Raw genomic sequence first — 19,990 nt, 5'->3', positions numbered from 1 at the left:
GCAAAATTTCGAATTCAGTGATTTTTTTTTATGTTAATACTTTGGTTCCATGCCTGCCTTCCCATTTTATCTTAGGGAAATATATGGACAATGACAGATTGCAGGAGAACCCTGATAATGGACAACAACTCAAATAGCTTGCCCACTAGAGGGTCTTAGCTTTGGTCTCAAGCAAGTTCGAACTATTTTTGGCCAATATAGAAAGATCCATAACACTTAAACATTTTTTAAAAATCACCATTTTATTAGATACACCCTGACGAAAATGTGCATGTATTTAAAGGACCACTCCACATCCCAAAAGCACTTCAGCTTGATGAAGTGCTTATTGGGTGAAGAGCACCCTAATTAAACCTTAGTTTATAGAAGTTCTGATTTCTATGAGAAATCAACCGGCTGTCAATCAATCAGCCAGGGAACAATAACTTCCTACTTCCTCCTCCCCGAGCTTACAAAAGTAGCAGGCATTCTCACAGACCTCTGAAAGTGTAGAGTGGTCCTTTAATTATGCATTTTTTTTAATTTAATTTTTGCATATGTCTATAAACAGCCTGCAAAAGCTGAAGATCTCTTGTCTGTAGACTTTGCAAACCCTTCCCTTCTACCCCCGCCCAGACTTTCTGTGCCTTTCAAATCTGAGGCTTCCCAAAGCAGGTCAAAGAGAAGTCTTTGCAAGGCAGCTGGTCTGGGCATTTACTGCCTCTTGAGTTTATCTCCACTGAGCTAAACAACCAGGAAGTAACAGGACTGGTTGTCTGATTGACACTTTTTGTAAAATAAAATAATGGATGTATTTTTCACATATGAAGCACTTCAAGAAGCTAAATTGCTTTTGGGCAATGGTAACTCAATTCGAATCCACTTCATCAATTCAAAATCAGCGCAGGGAGAGAAGAGCAGACTTCACAAAATTCTCGACCGCCGTCAGATCAGTATAATCCTAAAAAATGATAAAAACATATACATAAAGTATAGACAGGAAATATGAGCTTTAGTGTAAAATGTTTAAACTATTTTTCTCAACACAGAAATAACACTTACAAAAATAGGGTAAGCTCATAGTGAACGTGTGTTTCACAATCACATTAAAGTTAAAAACTATTGCAACAACAGCAAAAAAAATACGTAGGAGATTAGCAAGCAGATTTGATGTTAATTTTAGAAAGAAGAAATGCACACTTGTGAAAATAAATAGCATTCTCCTCTGTTACTGACAGACACTGCTCTTCCACATGTGATCATCACTCACAAACTCGTAATTTACATTTTGAGAGTGGATCAGAGAACAGTAAGCCGGCCAACAATTGGGAAGGTAAGAACACACACTTCATACTCTAGTTTAATCGGTGAAATACATAAAAGCAAAAACTTAAGCAAACAATAAATAGTTGAAGCAAGGACACTTGCAGGGGATGTTTTTGGATTCTAGATTGCATTCCTAGCACTTTATTTATTGTAAGACACTTTCTAGAATTTTTTTAGCTCTTCATCTGGTTTAATATATTTAAAGGATAACTGTCACCTGAAAACAAATTTTTATTAATCCTTTCAAGTTTTGAAGAAAAATTATTATTTTTTCAAATGTATGTAAAAACTGTTTTAAATAAATGTAGAAAAAATAGAAAAACTTAACACTACTTTTAGCATATGACTGGATCCTTCGGCCATGTACATGCATCTCGGGTCTGAGATAGTTAGTCTCGAGAGTTTGTCTTATGGTCTTTCCTGCTTCACTCCCTGCACAGAAACAGAACATATTTTAGAGACTGATTACCAGTTTTCAAACACTGTCTGACCCAACATGCATGTATATGGATAAAGGATCCTGCACAATGACCAGCCACAAAGTTAACACCACTGATAGGAGAAGTGAATAGCATTTGTCATATTGTTACAATGTCACCTGTCAAGGGGTGAAATATATCAAGCAGCAAGTGAACAGTCAGCTCTTGAATTTTATGTGTTGGTAGCATGACATTGACAAAGGCCAAATAGTGAGGGTTAGACAACTGGGTCTGAGCATCTCCAAAATAGCAAGTCTTGTGGGGTATTCCCAATATGCAGCAGTTAGTACCTACCAAACATGGTGCAAGGGAGGACAAACAGTAAACCAGCAGTAGGGTCATAGGCGTCCAAAGATCATTGATGCACGTGGGGTGCAAAGGCAAACCCATCTGATCCTATATCACAGAAGAGCTACTGCTTAAATTGCTGAGAAACGTAATGTTGGTCATGATAGAAAGGTGTCGAAAAACACACTGCATCACTGTGTATGCGGCTGCATGGCTGTAAGAGCGCCCATGATGACCTCTGTCCACTGCCAAAAGCACCTTCAATGGGGATGTGAGCATCAGAATTGGACCATGGAGCAATGGAAAAAGGTTGCCTGTCTGATAAATCACTTTTTCTTTAAGATCAGGTGGATGGCTGTGTGTGTGCGTTGTTTACATGGGGTAAAGATGGATGCAGGATGCATTATGGAAAGAAGCCAGGCCAATGGAGGCAGTGTTATGCTCTTGGCAATATTCTGCTGGTAAATCTTGGGTCCTGGCATACATATGGATGTTACTTTGACATGCACCCTCTAGTTATAAATTGTGAAGGGTTGTACAGACCAAGTACACCACTTCTTGCCAGTTTGTTCCCTGATAGCACTGCCCTCTTTCAGCAAAATAATGCACCCTGCCACACTGCAAAAATGATTCAGGAATGGTTTAAGGAACATCAATCAATCCCACTAAGCGAGACAAAAAATTAAAGTGTAACTATCACTTCTCTGAATAAAGCATTGATGTCATTTATAGCACTGTGCTGTGTTTTCTTCTACATGTTTGGTAAAGATTTAGGAAAGGAACCCATAATCCAGCTCAGTCCTAGTACTGGCACCAAAAAGCAGAGTTTCAAGGGAACTTGAAGAAGGAGTTGATGGAGTCATTAAAGATTACTTAAAAATGTTATGGTTATAGGTCTTTTTATTTAGTTTTGTTTACCTGACACCCAAGACCTTCAGTATTGTATGAAGGGCCGGTGTGTCCATAAGGCGGCACAAGCGGCCACCTTAGGGCGCCAGAGCAGGAGGGCGAAAAAATCTGAATCCCCTGCCTCTAGCTGGGGAATCATATTTTTCACCTCGCCTATCTCCATGCAGTCAGCATAGTGATATCGCTCAGCCTCTCCTGATGATGTCAGGACAACGGGGCATGACTTCCACTGCTTTTCTCCCAGACTCCTCAGCAATCCGCTGGGGAGTCTGGGAGAAGAGCAATGGAAGTCACTCCCCCTCCTCCTGACATCATCAGGAGAGGCCGTCCGATATCCCTGGCTGCTCTGATGTGCAGGCTCCAGGCTCCTGCTCCTACTCACCCCTCCCCCCTCCGTGGCCCAAGGTAAGCCTGGGGGGGGAGGATACATTACAAAAAATTTTATTGTATTATTATTTACAACCCATGCCCCCTCTACTGCCCCTGTGCACCCTCTCAGCCCCTATCCCCTCTGCAGCCCTCTTCCCCTTTCCATAGCCAGGTACAGTCCCTGTGCCTCTTCTACAGCCCCTGTGCCCTCCCTTCTACAGCCCCTGCCCACCCCTTTCTATAGTCTCTGTGCCCTTGCCCACTCCTTCTATAGCCCTGTGCCCTCTTTACAGACCCTGTGCCCCCCACCACAGTCCATGTGTCCTCCTTTTACTCCCTGCCCCCTCTACTGCCCTATGTGTGTGTGTGTCGAAAAAACACTCGTAAAATAGCTGTGATCCTTCCAACCTTCCTTGACTTTTACTCTTGCTGACCTTTGAGATATTTATCTTAGCTATTTGAACAGACAGAAATGTTTAAATACTTGATAATTTTTGTTAATTCCTTTGCGTAAGTGATAAGCAAAGTCAAGTGCAACTGTTCACAGAGAAGAGATAGTGAACAGTGAATTTTCTTTTTTTTTTAATGAGAAGAGTGCAACTTTCGAGAGGAAAAAAAACAATGGTCCCAAAATAGCAACAAAAAAAAAAAAATTTCACTGTTTAGTAGATATATCAGAAATGAAAACATGAATGTGTTTAATTGTACATTTTTTCAATGGAGGTATATAAAAAACAAAATACAAAAACTGCAGCTCTCGTATCTGCAACCTTTGCAAGTCCTCCCCTTCTAACCCAGACCACACTTTCTGTGGCTGTCCAATCACAGACTTCACAGTGCAACACAGTGAGCAGTCTTTGCAAGGCAGTTGCTCTGAGCAATTTCCAGTTGCCCGCCTCTTGAGTTTTGCTCCACTGAGTTAAACAACCAGGAAATAAGAGAGCCGATTGTTTGATTGCACTGTTTGTAAAATGAAAAAAAAAAAACAGAATGCACCCTTCGCACATAAAGCATTTCAGCAAGCTAAAGTGCTTTAGGGGTTCTGAGAGTGCCTTTCCAGTTTAAATTTAGATTAAGCTTTTTAATTACTTTAATGTATTATTTTCCATTTGAGTTTATATTGAGATTGAGTGAGATTTTCATAGGTGTTTTTTTATTTATTAATTATGCAATTTTTATACAAGTTGTCTTATTTTAATGTTTTCTCCTGTTATGGCAGAGCTGTGATAGAAATGGAAACATCTAACCAAAGTCTTCTCAACACCGTCAATACCACATACTTCACAGTGCCGGAGGATTATTCAGATGATGATATTTTTTTTGTTATTGAAAGCTTCATTCGAGTAGTAGCCATCATATGTTACAGTATAACATTCATCTTGGGTACAGTGGGAAATGGATTGGTCATCTGGATTGCTGGATTCAAGATGAAGAAGACAGTCAACACTATATATTTTCTGAACCTGGCACTGGCTGACTTCTCCTTCAATATCTTCTTACCTCTCCTCATAACAGAGTGGTCCATGGATTTACGCTGGCCCTTTGGTCTGGTGATGTGTAAATTGGTATACACTGCTGTGTTTCTAAACATGTCCGTCAGTACCACTTTCTTAACGGTCATCAGTGTTGACCGTTGTATGTCTGTCCTATACCCAGTGTGGTCAAAAAATAATAGAACACCCAGAATAGCAAAAATAATTTCCATATTTACCTGGATGACCTGTCTGGTCCTTTGCTCCCCTTATATAAAATACTATAACCTTGACCATGACATAGATAACGATACCAATGGAGCGTACTGTGATGCAGTATATTCCAAAGACCATGAGAATGTGCAAGAGAGTAATGCCATGGTAGTAGTCAGATTTGTGTGTATGTTTGCAATACCATTCTCCATCATTTTAGTTTGCTATGGCCTCATTATGTTTCAACTAAGGAGAAGAAGTATCTCCCGGTCAAACCGACCTTTCAAAGTTATCATTTCGATTGTACTTTGCTTCTTCTGCTGCTGGTTTCCTTACCATTTTTGTCCTTTGATATATATCATGGACATTAATATTAACTGGAACATAAGTATAGTCGTACTTTATCTTTCACATTGCTTGGCTTATTTCAACAGCTGCCTTAATCCCATACTCTATGTCTTTATTGGTCGGAACTTTGAGAAACGCTTATTAAAATCAATTACGTTTCTTCTGGAGAGCACGTTTAGAGAGAGGTGTGAGCTGAGCTGTGAGCAGCAATGTGAGGAGACGGTAAATGCAACTGAACTAGAGACTTATCATGCATGACTTGTCATATATATTTATTGCATGACTTGTCATAGAGTTTATTTTACTTGAAGGGACATTTTAAGCACCAAAACAGCTTTAGCTTAATTAAGTGGTTTTGGTGTATAGGTCATGCCCCTACTGTATCTCTGCTGAATTCTCTACCATGTACTGGCTCAAATTACTTTGTTTTTGTAGCACTAGCCACACCTCCCACCTGCCTCAGGGCCTTGCTACACACTTCCTGAAAAAAAGGTCTAATTGTTTTAGCTTCTCTTATGTCATCATATGTGTGTAGCTTAGAAGTTTGCATATACATCTCTGTTAATTGCATGCAAGAGTCTGCAGCAGCCTACTATGTGTGATGAACGTTTAATTAACAAAGCAGGAGATAAAAACTTTCAAATTGCACACACTGTGCAATAAAATTGGATTGAAGAAGAAACCTTTTTTTTCCATGGATGCTTTTGTGAGTCACAGCCAGGGAAAGAGTGGCCAGGGTCATTTAGGAGTTAAAAGTGATTTAACTCCTAAATGGCAGACTGTTGAGCAATGGCACGGCATGGGCATGATCTATACACCAAAAACTGTTTTGCTAAGCTACATTTTTTTGGGTTATAAGAGTATCCCTTTAACGTTCTTATGATAAGTGATAGAAGTATGTAAATAGCATGTTTCTAAACAGGAATTGTAAATAGAAATTAAAATGTTGTTTGTAGTGTTATATTGTGATTTGAAATCTATAACTTTAGATCATAAAGCATACTCAAAACTCAAACCATTTGTATGGCAATAAAGGAATAAGTATGAATAGATAATGAAGCTACACGGCCAAACTAGATGCCTAATCACTGTGGTCTTTAAACTTGAAATTTAGTGATACTGGATCTACGTTCCATTCTGGAACAGTTTAGCAGGCCACAATTCAAATCTACAAAATGCATACAAACTGTAGCATGCCACATGAGCTATTTTGGTATATCAATGTGACCAATTTATTATCAATTTCAGCAAAATGTTGAGGTTTTTGTTCAAACTTTATTCATAACCTATAAGCATACAAATACAGATGTTGTCCGAAGATAGGAACCAAAGGCCTACCAAGTCTCTCCATAAAACATATAGATAATAAACTGTAGTAGTTTTTAGGATAAACTTATGTATATCCAAGGTCCCAGTATTTCTTGAACATAACTCCCCATATTTGTTAGTTCCTTATAAATTGTGTAAACAGATTTTATTTTTCCCATGCAAACAAAAATGAATGAATTCACATGGAATAGAAATCCTTATCTGGTTTTGCAGACCCTGGTGTGGGGTTACAATTTCCAAGTGAGCTTCTGAAATTAAATACATGGATGTTATGTGTGCTATAATATTAGTCAACTGTACCTGGACTTTACTTTACTTGCAGATAACAAAAATGTGTCTCTCTGGATACAAGGTGCAGTTGTTTAAGTCCACTGGAGCCCATATCAGTCACTCTGGTAGTTACACTTAGCACCTAAATGTATTGCTGTATAATGGCTTGATGGTAAAATATGATGGATGATAAGATTTTTGTTTTTCATTTTTGTACAAACCACAAGAAAGTTGTTTGTGCACATATCTCTTGAAATCATAAGGTCAATTACAAATTTTTTCTTTAACCAGATCTTTGTAAACTCAGTTGATGCCAGTGTAATCTTAACAACAACAGGCATTCAGTTATCATTTCCTTGTTTGGTTAAAGTTGTTAGAATATCTTAGAAGGAAATCACATGATCCAGCAGATTGCAAATCACTTAAGTAAAAAAATGCTCAAGGCAATGAGACTATGGCCACAAACTCCTGCTTGGAAGAACAGACCTATTTGGACATCCCAGGTGTTTTAATCAAGACATTAAAGAAAAGGTAATCTGTGTGATCAAGGTGTCTGAATTTAATTAGTGAGAAATGCATACCTGATTTAATTTGGCATTTTATACATTGTTTATATTTAAACACATTTTAGTGTTGATAATTATGGTTCCATGTCAATTATGTAGACTCTAGTTTCCACTTATAAACTATTGAGTCTGTGGAAAGGAAATAGCTAGCTTTATCACAGGAGCTATTTGTCAGAAAGACGTTAGCTCTGTCTAGTATGCATACATCCATAATAAGAGTTAATTATTATTGCCCTAGAATAACACATGAAAGAATCCCATTTTTTTATTATTTTTTTTTCAATTTATTTAGGAGTCATTTATGGATCAGCATTAATCACAGATATAGGCAACTGTTTTCCATACTGTAATCTCTACTTTGTCTCGTGATAACTTTGAATTGCGCTAAAATTGCCGTGAAATTCCAAAGCAGTCTTTACAAATATTTTTATTAGTAAGTTTTAAATATTTTATACAACAATAAAGAAGTTAATAACATAGAAAATAATAACATATAATAAAAAAAATCCCATTTTAATTGTAAAGAAATTTATTTCCCCCCCTGATGGGGTTCTTCATTTGTTTATTCTTACATTGTCCACAGATTTTCTTTATGGTTATATAATGTTATGGTTATTTGGTGATATCTATAAGTAATATTTCATGTAAGAATATTTAGCATTTTTGTTTCAGTTTTGTTTAGGAAGTGTACAGCATCAGAGTCAACATTGTGGGGTTGTCCCCATATAGTGACCACAAGATTGCTTTCTATACTTGATCAGATTTTTTTTTTATAAAAATCAGGATATGAAAATCTAATCAATTCCTTGGCTATCCCTTTACATAATTTTATCATCCACCAACTTGTGGTAGAATTCTATTGTAATTATAAATCTGCTTTTTCTTTATCCATGGCAGGGCCATTATGGAATTTAAATTTAATATGTCTTATTTGGATTTTGAATACGATACCACCAAATCCACTATACAAGAGGAGTTTGATGAAAATGGTGTGAGCAATAGTGCTTTTCTTTACCTACAAATAACAAGTATTGTATCCTTCAGCATAACATTTATCTTGGGAACTCTTGGGAATGGACTGGTCATCTGGATTGCTGGATTCAAGATGAAGAGGAACGTGAACACTGTATGGATTTTGAACCTGGGTATAGCAGACTTTGTCTTCAATATCTTCTTTCCATTCCAGATAACAGAGTGGGCAATGAGGGGGCATTGGCCTTTTGGGGAAATAATGTGCAAAGCGATATTTTTTCTTCTTTATTTAAATATGTTCAGCAGTATCTCATTTTTATTACTCATTAGTGTAGATCGTTGTACCTCTGTCCTGTATCCAGTGTGGTCTAAAAATCACAGAACACCCAGATTGGCAGCAATCGTTTCAGTCATTACCTGGATGTTATGCTTTGCTCTCAGTTGCCCATATCTCCCTTATTATGAAGTTGTGCATGATCCATATACAAATTTAGAACACTGTGTGCCAATGTTCGAAGATGGAGATGGCATAACAAATTGGAAACGTAATAGTATGCTTATAACTCAATTTTTGTCTATGTTCTTGATCCCTTTTTCCATTATTTTAGTTTGCTACACTCTCATTATGATCAGAATAGGAAGAAGAAAAAGTCTCTCTGGGTCAAATCGACCTTTCAAAATCATCATTTCGATCATTCTCTGCTTCTTTATCTGCTGGTTTCCTTTCCATTTTTGGCCTCTCATACAGATCATGGATATTGGATTAAGCACAAATTTGGATTTCATTATGTTTCACATTTTCTGCTGCCTGGCGTTCTTCAACAGCTGCCTTAATCCCATTCTTTATGTCTTCATTGGTCGTGAGTTCAAAACAAATTTCATAAAGTCCATACCGTTCATATTAGAAAATACATTCAAACGGATGGACACTGATGGTGAAGAGCTCTGTGATCAGAGTGGCACTACTGGAACCGAAGCATCCACTTCATACGTATGAACTATAAGTTCGCCTACTGTGTGTCTGTGTCCTTGTACATTGTGCTGTGATTATGTATATACATATATATCGGGATTTAACTATTAAGCATTGAAGTATTGTACTGTTATATATCTCTATTAAACCAGATTCTCTACCTTATCATACCAATCACTCAGCTCTTTTTATACATTCTTTCTCTATTTTAATCTCTATTTTATTCACTTTCCCATTGTCTCCCTGTGTACCCAATCTCTCTGTCTCTCTTACACTCATCCTCTTTTTTTACTTCCCTCTCTCCCACTATTTAAACTTATCTTTCCTCCTTTTCATACCTCTTCTCTTTTCATCCCACTTTCTTTATTTCTCTCCTTTTCTTTTTCTATGTTTCCTTTTTATCTCTCTCCCATTATGTTTCTACTTTTCTCCCTCTCTCTCTCATTTCTGTCTCATAATTTCATACTCTCTCTTCCTCTTGCTATCTTTCATTTTCCTCCCTATCTACCACTTCTTTCGGTCTCTCTTAGACTCATCATCTCTCCAGCACATCCACATTCCCCTTCTCTGTCTTTTAATATTTTATTTCTCTCCTTCCTCCCTTTGTCTATCTCACTCATGATCTCTCTTCCACTATCCCTTTATTTTTTCCTCTTTCTCTGGTGTCTCACACATTCATCTCTTTTTCTCTTTTTTAATTTAATTTCCCCTCTCTCTCCCATCTTTTTCTCTTATATGACCCTCTCTTCTCTTTCATGTGTCCCCTTTCTCTCCCTCGCTCCCATCTCTCTGGCTGATAGTTTCATCCTCGCTTTCTTCCTCTTTCTGTCTTTCATTCTTCTTTTCTCCTTCCTTTCATTCTCTCTTGCACACTTTCGCCCTCTCTCATGCTCCTCTCACAGTGCCATATAATGTACACGGGTTAAGTGAGAACAGCCCAACAGGCCAGGAGGTTGGATTTACAAATTTCAGGGTGAGGTAGAATTCGAGGGGTAAAGTTTAGCACCCCATAATTCTAAAACTATGCCAGCTGCCACTTCTTGTGCATTTGCAAAAGTAAAAAAAACAAAAAGCAACAGAACTCCTTGCAGCTTAAATTGCCAGGAGGTAATGGAAGAAAAATTATGACAGTAATAGCTTCATATTAGTATGCAGCAGTTATGGCACTGGGGGATTTTTTTTAAAATAAAAATTTAGAAACGCTAGCATATAATAATAAGGGCTTCATTTAAAGTTCAGTGATATGTTAATACATTTTATTATATATTCTATTGTGTGATTTTTAAAAAGTATGTATCTGTTTTTTGTTCTTTTATAAATATGTTTTTTATGCTTGGATAAAATAAAATGTTTAAAATGTTCGTGTAGCTTTCCTTCGCGTCTAAATTTTTGTTTTTAAATATATTTAGTGCCTTAGCACTATTCTTCAATTGTTCTATCAACAAAAAAATTAATTCTAAAATAGCGGTGTTAAACCTAGCTATATAGCACATTAAGCGGTTAAAAAAAAATAATTCAACGTTAGATAACAACTGTCTTGGCTCACTTTTACAAGATACATTTTTGCAAATTAATTAACTATATTAATTGTCCCTAAATACAATACAAACCAGTCTTTCAGGGATTTTCACTAAAGTGAGAATTCATAGCGAATTTAAATTGTAAGCCAAAATGTCTGGACTGGAAACATCACAAACGTTTTTTAAAAACCAGCTATTTTAGCCTTAAAAAAAAATGCAAACTTTGAAATTCAATTTGAATTCACTTTAAATTTCTGACAATTCAAACTTTACTAAATGAACCAGCCTGTGTTATTACATCCACACAGATAGTTATGCTTATTTCCTGAATTTATCTCTATGTATTGGCTTGAGGGAAAATTAGATGGATGATAAGATTGTGCACTTTCAGTTTTGTAGACATCCTTGACAGATATATACTGTTAAAAAAAAATCCTTTGTGTGTGTATATTTTTAAATCATAAGGTCAACAACAACAGCCACTAGAGGTGGAATTAACCCTGCAAGGTAATTATTGCAGTTTATAAAAAACTTAAATAATTACACTTGCAGGGTTAAGAGTAGTGGAAGTTGGCACCCAGACCACTCCAATGGGCAGAAGTGGTCTGTGTGCCTACAGTGTCCCTTTAACCAAATAATATATGTGTGGAGCAATAAGAAGCCAACCCACTACTACCATATTACTGGAACTGCACGTATATATAACAATAAACCCCTAGATTATTATAATTACTACCCTCACCAAGAAAAAAACCTTCAAGTAACATGTATGTAAAAAATACATACCGACAATATGTATTTTTCACATACATACAAAAATGGGCGATTATATTGTGCATATATCACAGCCCATAATTAACTATGTGGTTTGGGCCATCAGGATAAGACAGCTGCCTTTTCACATGGGCAATGTTAATTGCTGTATATGGTCTGATTAGCTTTGAAGTGTAAGATTGAGGTCTGTGGACTGGGCAAACTGACTTCTAATAAAGAAATAATCTCGAGGAACATGTACTGCATTGCACTGTAATCCCAAAGCAATACATGTATTAATTAAAAAGTATGGACTCCCCATGGACTTCCTTGTCACATTTTCTAAATATGTTGGATTGGTGTATTGCAGTATGTACTTCCAGTGTGTAATATATACCTAATGTCCAAGTGACAAAAGATCTTTTGAAAGTTCTGCAGTTTTGGGAAAAGTTCTAAAGTATGCTGTCCTCAGTTGATCAGACAGTGAACTCAATGGTTTTGTAGAACTGTAACATCAAACATTGTCATCTCTCTTTTGGGTAGTAGAGAGTTATGGGATCTGTAGGGCACTAAAAGTTCTTCAACCACGCTCTAGTGGATTACAGAGAATACATTGTGTGGTCTATGCAACATAGATTCACTGGGCCACAAGTTGAAGATCCATAAATCCATGGGGGGGTAGTATAAGATGGGGTGAAAGTGCCATCAGATTTTGACTGTATGATGAGGAACATAGGATTTTTAGCTGTGAAACAGACTACAGATTCACTGGGCCACAAGTTGAAGATCCATAAATCCATGGGGGGGTAGTATAAGATGGGGTGAAAGTGCCATCAGATTTTGACTGTATGATGAGGAACATAGGACTTTTAGCTGTGAAACAGACTACAGTATATGACTACAATTGTTTTAGTATATTAAAAGGGGAGAAAATAACTTGTAGAATATGGAGTATACCTTGATCTTAACTATGGGCTAAATTCACTTAGTTGCGTAAGGGTTTATTCTGCTTATGAATAGCAATTCCTGAAAATGGCTTTTCAGTAAGCCCTTTGCACTGTCGCTTCCAAACTTTCTGCCCTTCAATTAAGTCTGCATTGAAGTAGTATTACCACTAGATGTCGCTGTTCTTCTATTTATGAATCTACTCCACTGCAATGGAAGTGTTTTTTTTAATACATTGCAAAGCACATTACTATCTACATGTGTCATACAAACTTTAATTTGACTTTCTATTATATTTGAAGATTGGCATTCTGAAATAAAGCTGCAAAATGTGCATGTTGCAATTCACACATTTCAATTTATCGTTCAACATGTTTCAAAAGTTTACTATACGATTTCTCCTTCTAAACTGTAGGTACCGGTAATTAACCCCTTAAAGGGTTATTCACAAAAGTGAGAATTGTTGGAAATTCCAAGCGAATTTCAAATGATTTTCAAAAGTTTGGCCAAAATAGATACATTTGATAAATTCTCCAGGCATTTTTGTTTTCACTATTTTGACCCTTACATTTGAAATTGACTTTGAATTTACTTCTATCAAAATAAAATCAGTCTTTAAAGCTATTTTATTGAAATGGAATGACCTTCATTTAACGAATGTCAGGTTGCATTTGCAAAAAACGAAGGACATTTCATCCAAGCGCACAGTTATATGGATCAGATTTTGATATTTAAAGGTTTATTGCTGTGTTTATTTTGATGAGTCAAAACATATCACCTCCGACAGAGTGAGTTACAGCGGGCTCTGTCACCTTTTGGGGTCTTTGTTTATTTTTGTGACCAGATAGTGACTGCTCCGCTTGCTGTGCAGTATCTGGGGTGTGCGCGGGAAGGTAGATTTTACTTACCTGAACTTGTCCATTGCAGTTGCTGCCATCCTCTTCTACAAGGCCCTCTTCAGCTCCTGATACTTCATCTGCCAGGGGCGACAACTATTACTAACGCCCTATATATAGAAGGCTTTTTGCCTGAAATTGTGGGAGGGATTTACAGCCCTATATAAGCTAACTAGTCCCCACTCACCTGTCTTCGTCGATCCGGAAGTTCCCCTCCCACCACACCCTCTTATCAGTTCATCTTAACCAGGCGGGCCCTCTTTTTTGCAGGCCTAGCCTCTCGTCGGTTTCGGCACACCTCAACCGACTATTATTTGTTAAAACTAAACCTATTGGGAATATACGCCCCTTTCCATAATCCCGTACACAAATATATATATATATTTACGCACATATTTAATGCACTACACTATATTTTTTTTATGTAACCTGATACATGTTTACTAACACAGTTCCCAAATTTATATGAAAATTGGCAATACATTTTGTGCATGTTTTCATGGTGATTTGATTGATCTAATTCATCATTAGAACTGTATAACTTAAGATATACTTTCATTCACTTTTCCCGTGTTTGTGACATTTGAATGTTTCTTTTTTGTTTAGGGTATTTTAAACCTTTCATGTGTCCTCACTACTTTGAACACATTTGTATTCCTGACACATTTGTATTCCTGGCACTATTCCTATAGTGTCAGGAATATAAATGTGTATTCCTGACACTATAGGTGTGAAATACCATTTAGGACTTGGCCTCACCTGCCCCCCATTTTACTTAACCTTTTTCCAACGTTGTGCAGGTCTCCACGCAGCTGACGCCTAACATGCTCTGCCTCCTTGGCTAAGATTATCAATTTTGATCATCTCAGTCAATCTAATACTTTCCCACAGGAAAGCATTGGGAGGCTAATGCGCACGTGTGGCGAAACACTGCACCAATCAGCATGTTCTAATAGAGATGCATTGAATCAGCATATATCTATGAGAAACATTCAGTGCCTCCATGCATAGCATGGAGATGCTAAATGTCAGTGCTGCACATTGTGCAGCACTGACTCAGGAAGCACCTCTAGTAGCTGTCTGAGTGACTGCCACTAGAGATATTCCAAAGCAGCAATGTAAACCATGCCATTTTTCTGAAACGGCAGTGTTTACATTAAAATACCTATTAAACCCATTACCCATTAAAATACCTGCAGGGACACTCTATACACACCAGAACAGATACATTAAACTGTAGTTGTTCTGGTGACGGCAGTGTCCCTTTGAAGGAAAATTGACTACTTAGGTAGATTTGCTTATTATTGCACAAAATTGTAATCTGTCTGTAAAAAAAAGTACAAGGCTTTGTCCTATATTTTCCTTATACACACGGATAGGTATAGACACAGTAACTGAATTGAATATTTAAACTGTCCCTTTGAAGTACAGTAGGTGGGAGAAAGAACAAGATTCTTTATCTGAACTTGTAGACAAAGGTCCAAAAATTAACAATGAAATCAATACATTCTACTCTCAGAGGACCAGCAAAGTATTTATCTCAATCATACAGATGTCTGTTCACTGTAAAAGAAACCAATACATATTCAAATTCTAAAATGGTCTTGCTACTTACTACTTAAAATGGGGACGGCAGTGAGTTGTAGGGGTTTTGATGCTTGGAGTGTTTCTTTAAGAAATGATAATTCAGAAGCAAACACTTATCCACATGATGATCACTCTGCTAGTCTGCTTTGCCTTGCAGTGCATTCATAATAATATAGCTGAGCAAGTATGTGCTGTTTCTCCTAAGAATCTGCTGCTCAGAAAATACAGATATTGAGTTGGATAAGAGGAAATTCCCAAACGAAGATCAATTAAATGACAGCGCCCAGTAAGCTAATTTCATGGGAGAAGTTGGTTTATCATTAACTCATGAATGTGGTAGAAGAATCCATGAATGATGTATGTTACAGCATAGGGGAGGGAAAGAGCACATTCAAACCCTTTATATAAAGGTGTTAAGTTAGACAAGAGCAAGGAAACCTGACCTTCTGTTTCCCTCTTGCAGACTTTGTTTGTTTAAAACACAGATAATCATATATTCAAGTGGATCAATCCACGAGGCAAGAAAATCAGCAAATTGCACATTGCACCTGTCACCTATGCTTGTCTCTGAATTTGCCAGATCTTTGTGTTACCTGCTGCATACAAAATGTTGAGTCTCCCACCTGCTTCCCTGATTTATGCTCTAATACCGGGGATTAGGAGACGATGGTGGAGAGAGGAAAGAGAATCGCCTAGATGCAAACCTGACACTGAGACAATTAAGCTCTGAAGACAAATTGTCCATTTTGATGTGCTTGTCAAGGCCCTCCTAATCCTCTCATCCAGTTTCCCGTTTCTTCCAAAATGCAGTGTTTGTGTAAAGAGAAATCACAATACCATTGTTTGTCTTGAGAAGACGTTATGTTCTTTACTATTTCATTTTAAGGTTAATTAATTTGATGTCAACATTATGTAATGACTTCTTGGGTCATTAGATGACATTACTACTACAAGGGGTCAGTCACAGCTTTATAACAGATGACATGAGCTAACTGTGATGGTAAAAAATAGTTAACTGTTGTAGATAATAAATACATTGGCTTTTTTTAGTGCTTATAATAGAGCACTTTTATTTTTATGGTATTATATTCATGCTTTTGTGTGTAGAAAACACTTGAACATTTTAAAATATTTGCATATTTAAACCCGAATACTACATAGCGTATGTGTAAACACAATATAGAATATAACTGTGGAATGTTTTTGCTAAGTCAGAAATGATGGACAACTGAAATAAAAATATATTGCAATTCCAAGCCAGAAGAATAGCTGGGTTAGATAATTTCCCTATCCAACTGTTTTGACTTTAAATTTGCAGACCCCCTACCAAGTTCCTACAATTCTTTACAAAAATGCTAATGGGTAATTATGTATTTGAACAATTCAGATTTCTCTTACAGACAAGTAGCCATCTAAAGTTTGATTAAAGTCTTGCTTCCTTCACCAGGAAATGGGCTATTGAACACCCCCTAGAAGAAACAAAAGAATAACGAGCAAGCACTGTCCTTTGATCTCTGTCCTTCATCTGTTTGCTATTGGAAAATCAAATCAATACTTGCAATTTACTAAGCTATGTGGGGAAGGTAGTGAGCTAATCATGACAAAAGTTTGGCTCACACATTAACACCCCCTGCATACTAGAGTGTTACATTGAAAAATAAGTTTAAAACCAAAAGAACTGAGTCAACAAAGTCAGGAATTAAGGTCTTTCCCCAACTTCCATATTTTAGTACTTTTGAAATTTTATTTTGTTAATTAATACAACATAATGGAGTCTAACTGCAAGGCAGCCACCTCGAACCCAGCTTAATTAGAGTAATAGACTTATGCATTCTGTTTCAAACGAATTGCAATGCGTCTGATTTTGGTCAATCCCATGGTCGCATGAGTCCTGCAAATCCAAAGCATTCAATGGACAGATCATGAATAAATGATCTACACAAGAGGCTAACTGATTCGTTGATTCAGGATTCGGAGTTGCGTCCTTGGCATCAACCAAAGAGATTACTGAAAGAAAAAAAGATGATTGGCTGTTAGGGGACAGCAACTAAACTTTGATAGTATTCACAGATCAACTGAGAAGTGACCAACATAGGGAAAAATGAAGGAACAGCAAGAAAAAAAATAAATATATATATATATATATATATATATATATGAAATATATGAATAATATATCAATATAGTTATGTTTATTGCTCCTTATTTTAACCTCTATTGGTTATTATTCTCACTTAAAATGCCCCTTTCAGTGTATTGCAAAACATATATATATATATATATATATATATATATATATATATTAATATTTATATTATGTATATATTTTGCAGTACCCTACTTTGCTCATATCTGCTCTTCTTGTTCATCCGACCATTTATTTTCTAACTCATTGACGTGTATGACACTTATATGACCTGAATCGCCAAATGATGAATTTCGGACTACCCGAATATTTTTTTTTTTTTATTGTATGAATTTATTTGTCCCAAAAATTTTTTTCCCACACAAGTTTTTTGCAGTCTATAATTTAATTTGTGTAAAATCTCTAAAGTAATGAAAAGTGAAAATGACTATGGCTCATCCAGTGACTTCAATTACAAAAGTAAAAAGATTCATTGTATATACGTAAACTCTCCAAAACTTTACACCTTCTAAATAAACATCTTGGCAATGAATGCCACAAAAAGACACCACTCATTTTGGCAATATGAAAGCAATCACGAGTCAGGCAAGATTAAGTATCAAGCATTTCCAAAAGGGGAATTTTAAATAAATAAAAAAAAAAAAAGCTAACGTTTTTCAGCACTAATCTACATTACTATACAAATAACGTAAATGCAGACCAAAAATTCTTTTTTTAATTATGGTATTTTGAAAGAAAACTAATTTGGAAAGCTGACAAGCCTGTGTGAAAACTTTTCCACACAGGAAGAAGCTATTTATTTGTTTTCTAATAATATCCTGAGGAAGGAAGAGCAAATAAATGGAATGTTACAAATCATACTAAAACGTATATTTTTGGTCTGGCTTTATTGCATGCAGGTAACAGACAATTTCACACTGGGCTCAACGCTTATCTTAATGATAGAGAATCCTGGACATGTTGTAAATAAATCAGGATGAATTAATGGGTTTCCCCAGGCACCATGGCCACTGCAGTGATTTGACGTGATCTGTATTCAGTGTATAAGTATGAAAGGCTGCGCATATGGAGTGTAACCCTTGTAAATCCACCTCCGGCAGCGTCATTAGGGTGCCATAATCTAGCCCAGAACAAGTTCTAGCTGATGTCAATTCTGTGCAAATTAGTGTGCTCAAAATGTCATCCAATCGCAGCTGAAGTTCTTAGTCAATGAATGGCAGTTGCAAAAAGTCAGAAGAGCCTGGGAACCTAGTCTACTATGGCAGTTGTTTGTGTTATATAGGTTGTAGAGAGGCTGGGAGACTTCTGCAGAATCTTGGCCTAGGGCCCCATATATATTAAAGAAGGCCATGTCATAGAAATATAGGAACATACATATAATTTCTCTGATTTAACTATGCACAATTTAATCTCCTGCAGCTTACTTGTGTTAAAATTGAGTGTGGAAGAGGAGCTTCAAAAGTGTATTTCTGGTGTTGGGAGGTGGGGAACTTTTAAAGGACCACTATAGTGCCAGGAAAACATGCTTGTTTTCCTGGCACTATAGTGCCCTGAGGGTGCCCCCACCCTCAGGGCCCCCCTCCCGTCGGGCTGGATGGAGAGGAAGGGGTTAAACTTACCTGTTTCTCCAGCGCCGGGAGGGGAGCTCTCCTCTTCCTCTCCGCCTCCTTTCCGCCTCCTCTCCGCCTCCTCTCCGCCTCCTCTCCGCCTCCTCGGCTGAATGTGCATGCGTGGCAAGAGCCGCGCGCGCATTCAGCCAGTCTCATAAGAAAGCATTTACAATGCTTTCCTATGGATGCTGGCGTCTTCTCACTGTGATTTTCACAGTGAGTAGCACTCAAGCGCCTCTAGCGACTGTCAATGAGACAGCCACTAGAGGCTGGATTAACCCTAATATAAACATAGCAGTTTCTCTGAAACTGCTATGTTTATAGAAAAAATGGTTAAACCTAGCTGGACCAGGCACCCAGACCACTTCAGAAAGCTGAAGTGGTCTGGGTGCCTATAGTGGTCCTTTAAGTCTAGACTGGACAACACTGACTAACTGCTACTTCCCTTTTGAATATTACATATTAAAAAGGTTCTTCCTAAATGTGAAGATGTAATGGTGTTACTAAAAGTAGTAAAGTTTTGGTGAACCTAGTTGCATGACAGTCAGCTTGAAAATGTTCTTCTCATACCTTCTTATAGTATAACCTGGTGCCTGGAATCCAGGAAATTGGCATTTAGGTAGCTGAGAGGGACCAGCAATGGAGTACAGGGATAGAGCAACATTGGGAAACATCTGTCTAGCGCTGGGGTAGATAAACTTTGACAGTCCAGGTGTTGTGAACTATATCTCCCAAAATGCTCTTGCTGCCTTAATGCTGGAACAACATCACATGAGATGTAGGCCACAACATTTGGAGTGCCAAGGATTGCCTACCCCCGGTCAAGTGTAAAGGAATCTGTGAAGATCTGTGAAATTTAAAAGCCCTCTAAGTGCCTTTTGGTCTTGGTCATGAAATATGCAGAATATTACATAATTGCATCCAATTATATTTCCAACACTGAGCAATGATCCTTTTAGATTGCATGTGTTTATAATAATCTGTACTTTCTTGTTTGCTGCTTAAAATACTTACACATATTACACAACAAATTGTTGAAA

General features: G+C 37.2%; 2 protein-coding genes across 2 annotated transcripts; both read left to right on the top strand.

The window, feature by feature from the left end:
• The first annotated feature begins 4,582 nt into the window (after positions 1–4,582).
• On the top strand, positions 4,583–5,779 carry LOC134576757 (formyl peptide receptor-related sequence 1-like). Its single transcript, XM_063435468.1, has one exon. The coding sequence runs from the start codon at positions 4,583–4,585 to the stop codon at positions 5,639–5,641; it is 1,059 nt and encodes a 352-aa protein (XP_063291538.1). The 3' UTR covers positions 5,642–5,779.
• A 1,587-nt stretch (positions 5,780–7,366) lies between these two features.
• LOC134577165 (formyl peptide receptor 2-like) lies at positions 7,367–9,775 on the top strand. Its single transcript, XM_063435835.1, has 2 exons — positions 7,367–7,513; positions 8,446–9,775. Exons 1-2 carry the CDS (start codon positions 7,437–7,439, stop codon positions 9,515–9,517), a joined length of 1,149 nt encoding a protein of 382 aa, XP_063291905.1. The 5' UTR covers positions 7,367–7,436; the 3' UTR covers positions 9,518–9,775.
• The last annotated feature ends 10,215 nt before the right edge of the window (positions 9,776–19,990 follow it).

This window comes from Pelobates fuscus, chromosome 11, assembly GCF_036172605.1.
Source record: "Pelobates fuscus isolate aPelFus1 chromosome 11, aPelFus1.pri, whole genome shotgun sequence".
Taxonomy (NCBI): domain Eukaryota; kingdom Metazoa; phylum Chordata; class Amphibia; order Anura; family Pelobatidae; genus Pelobates; species Pelobates fuscus.
Note: the sequence above shows the minus strand (reverse complement) of the source record. Positions and strands in the feature narration are given on the sequence as shown.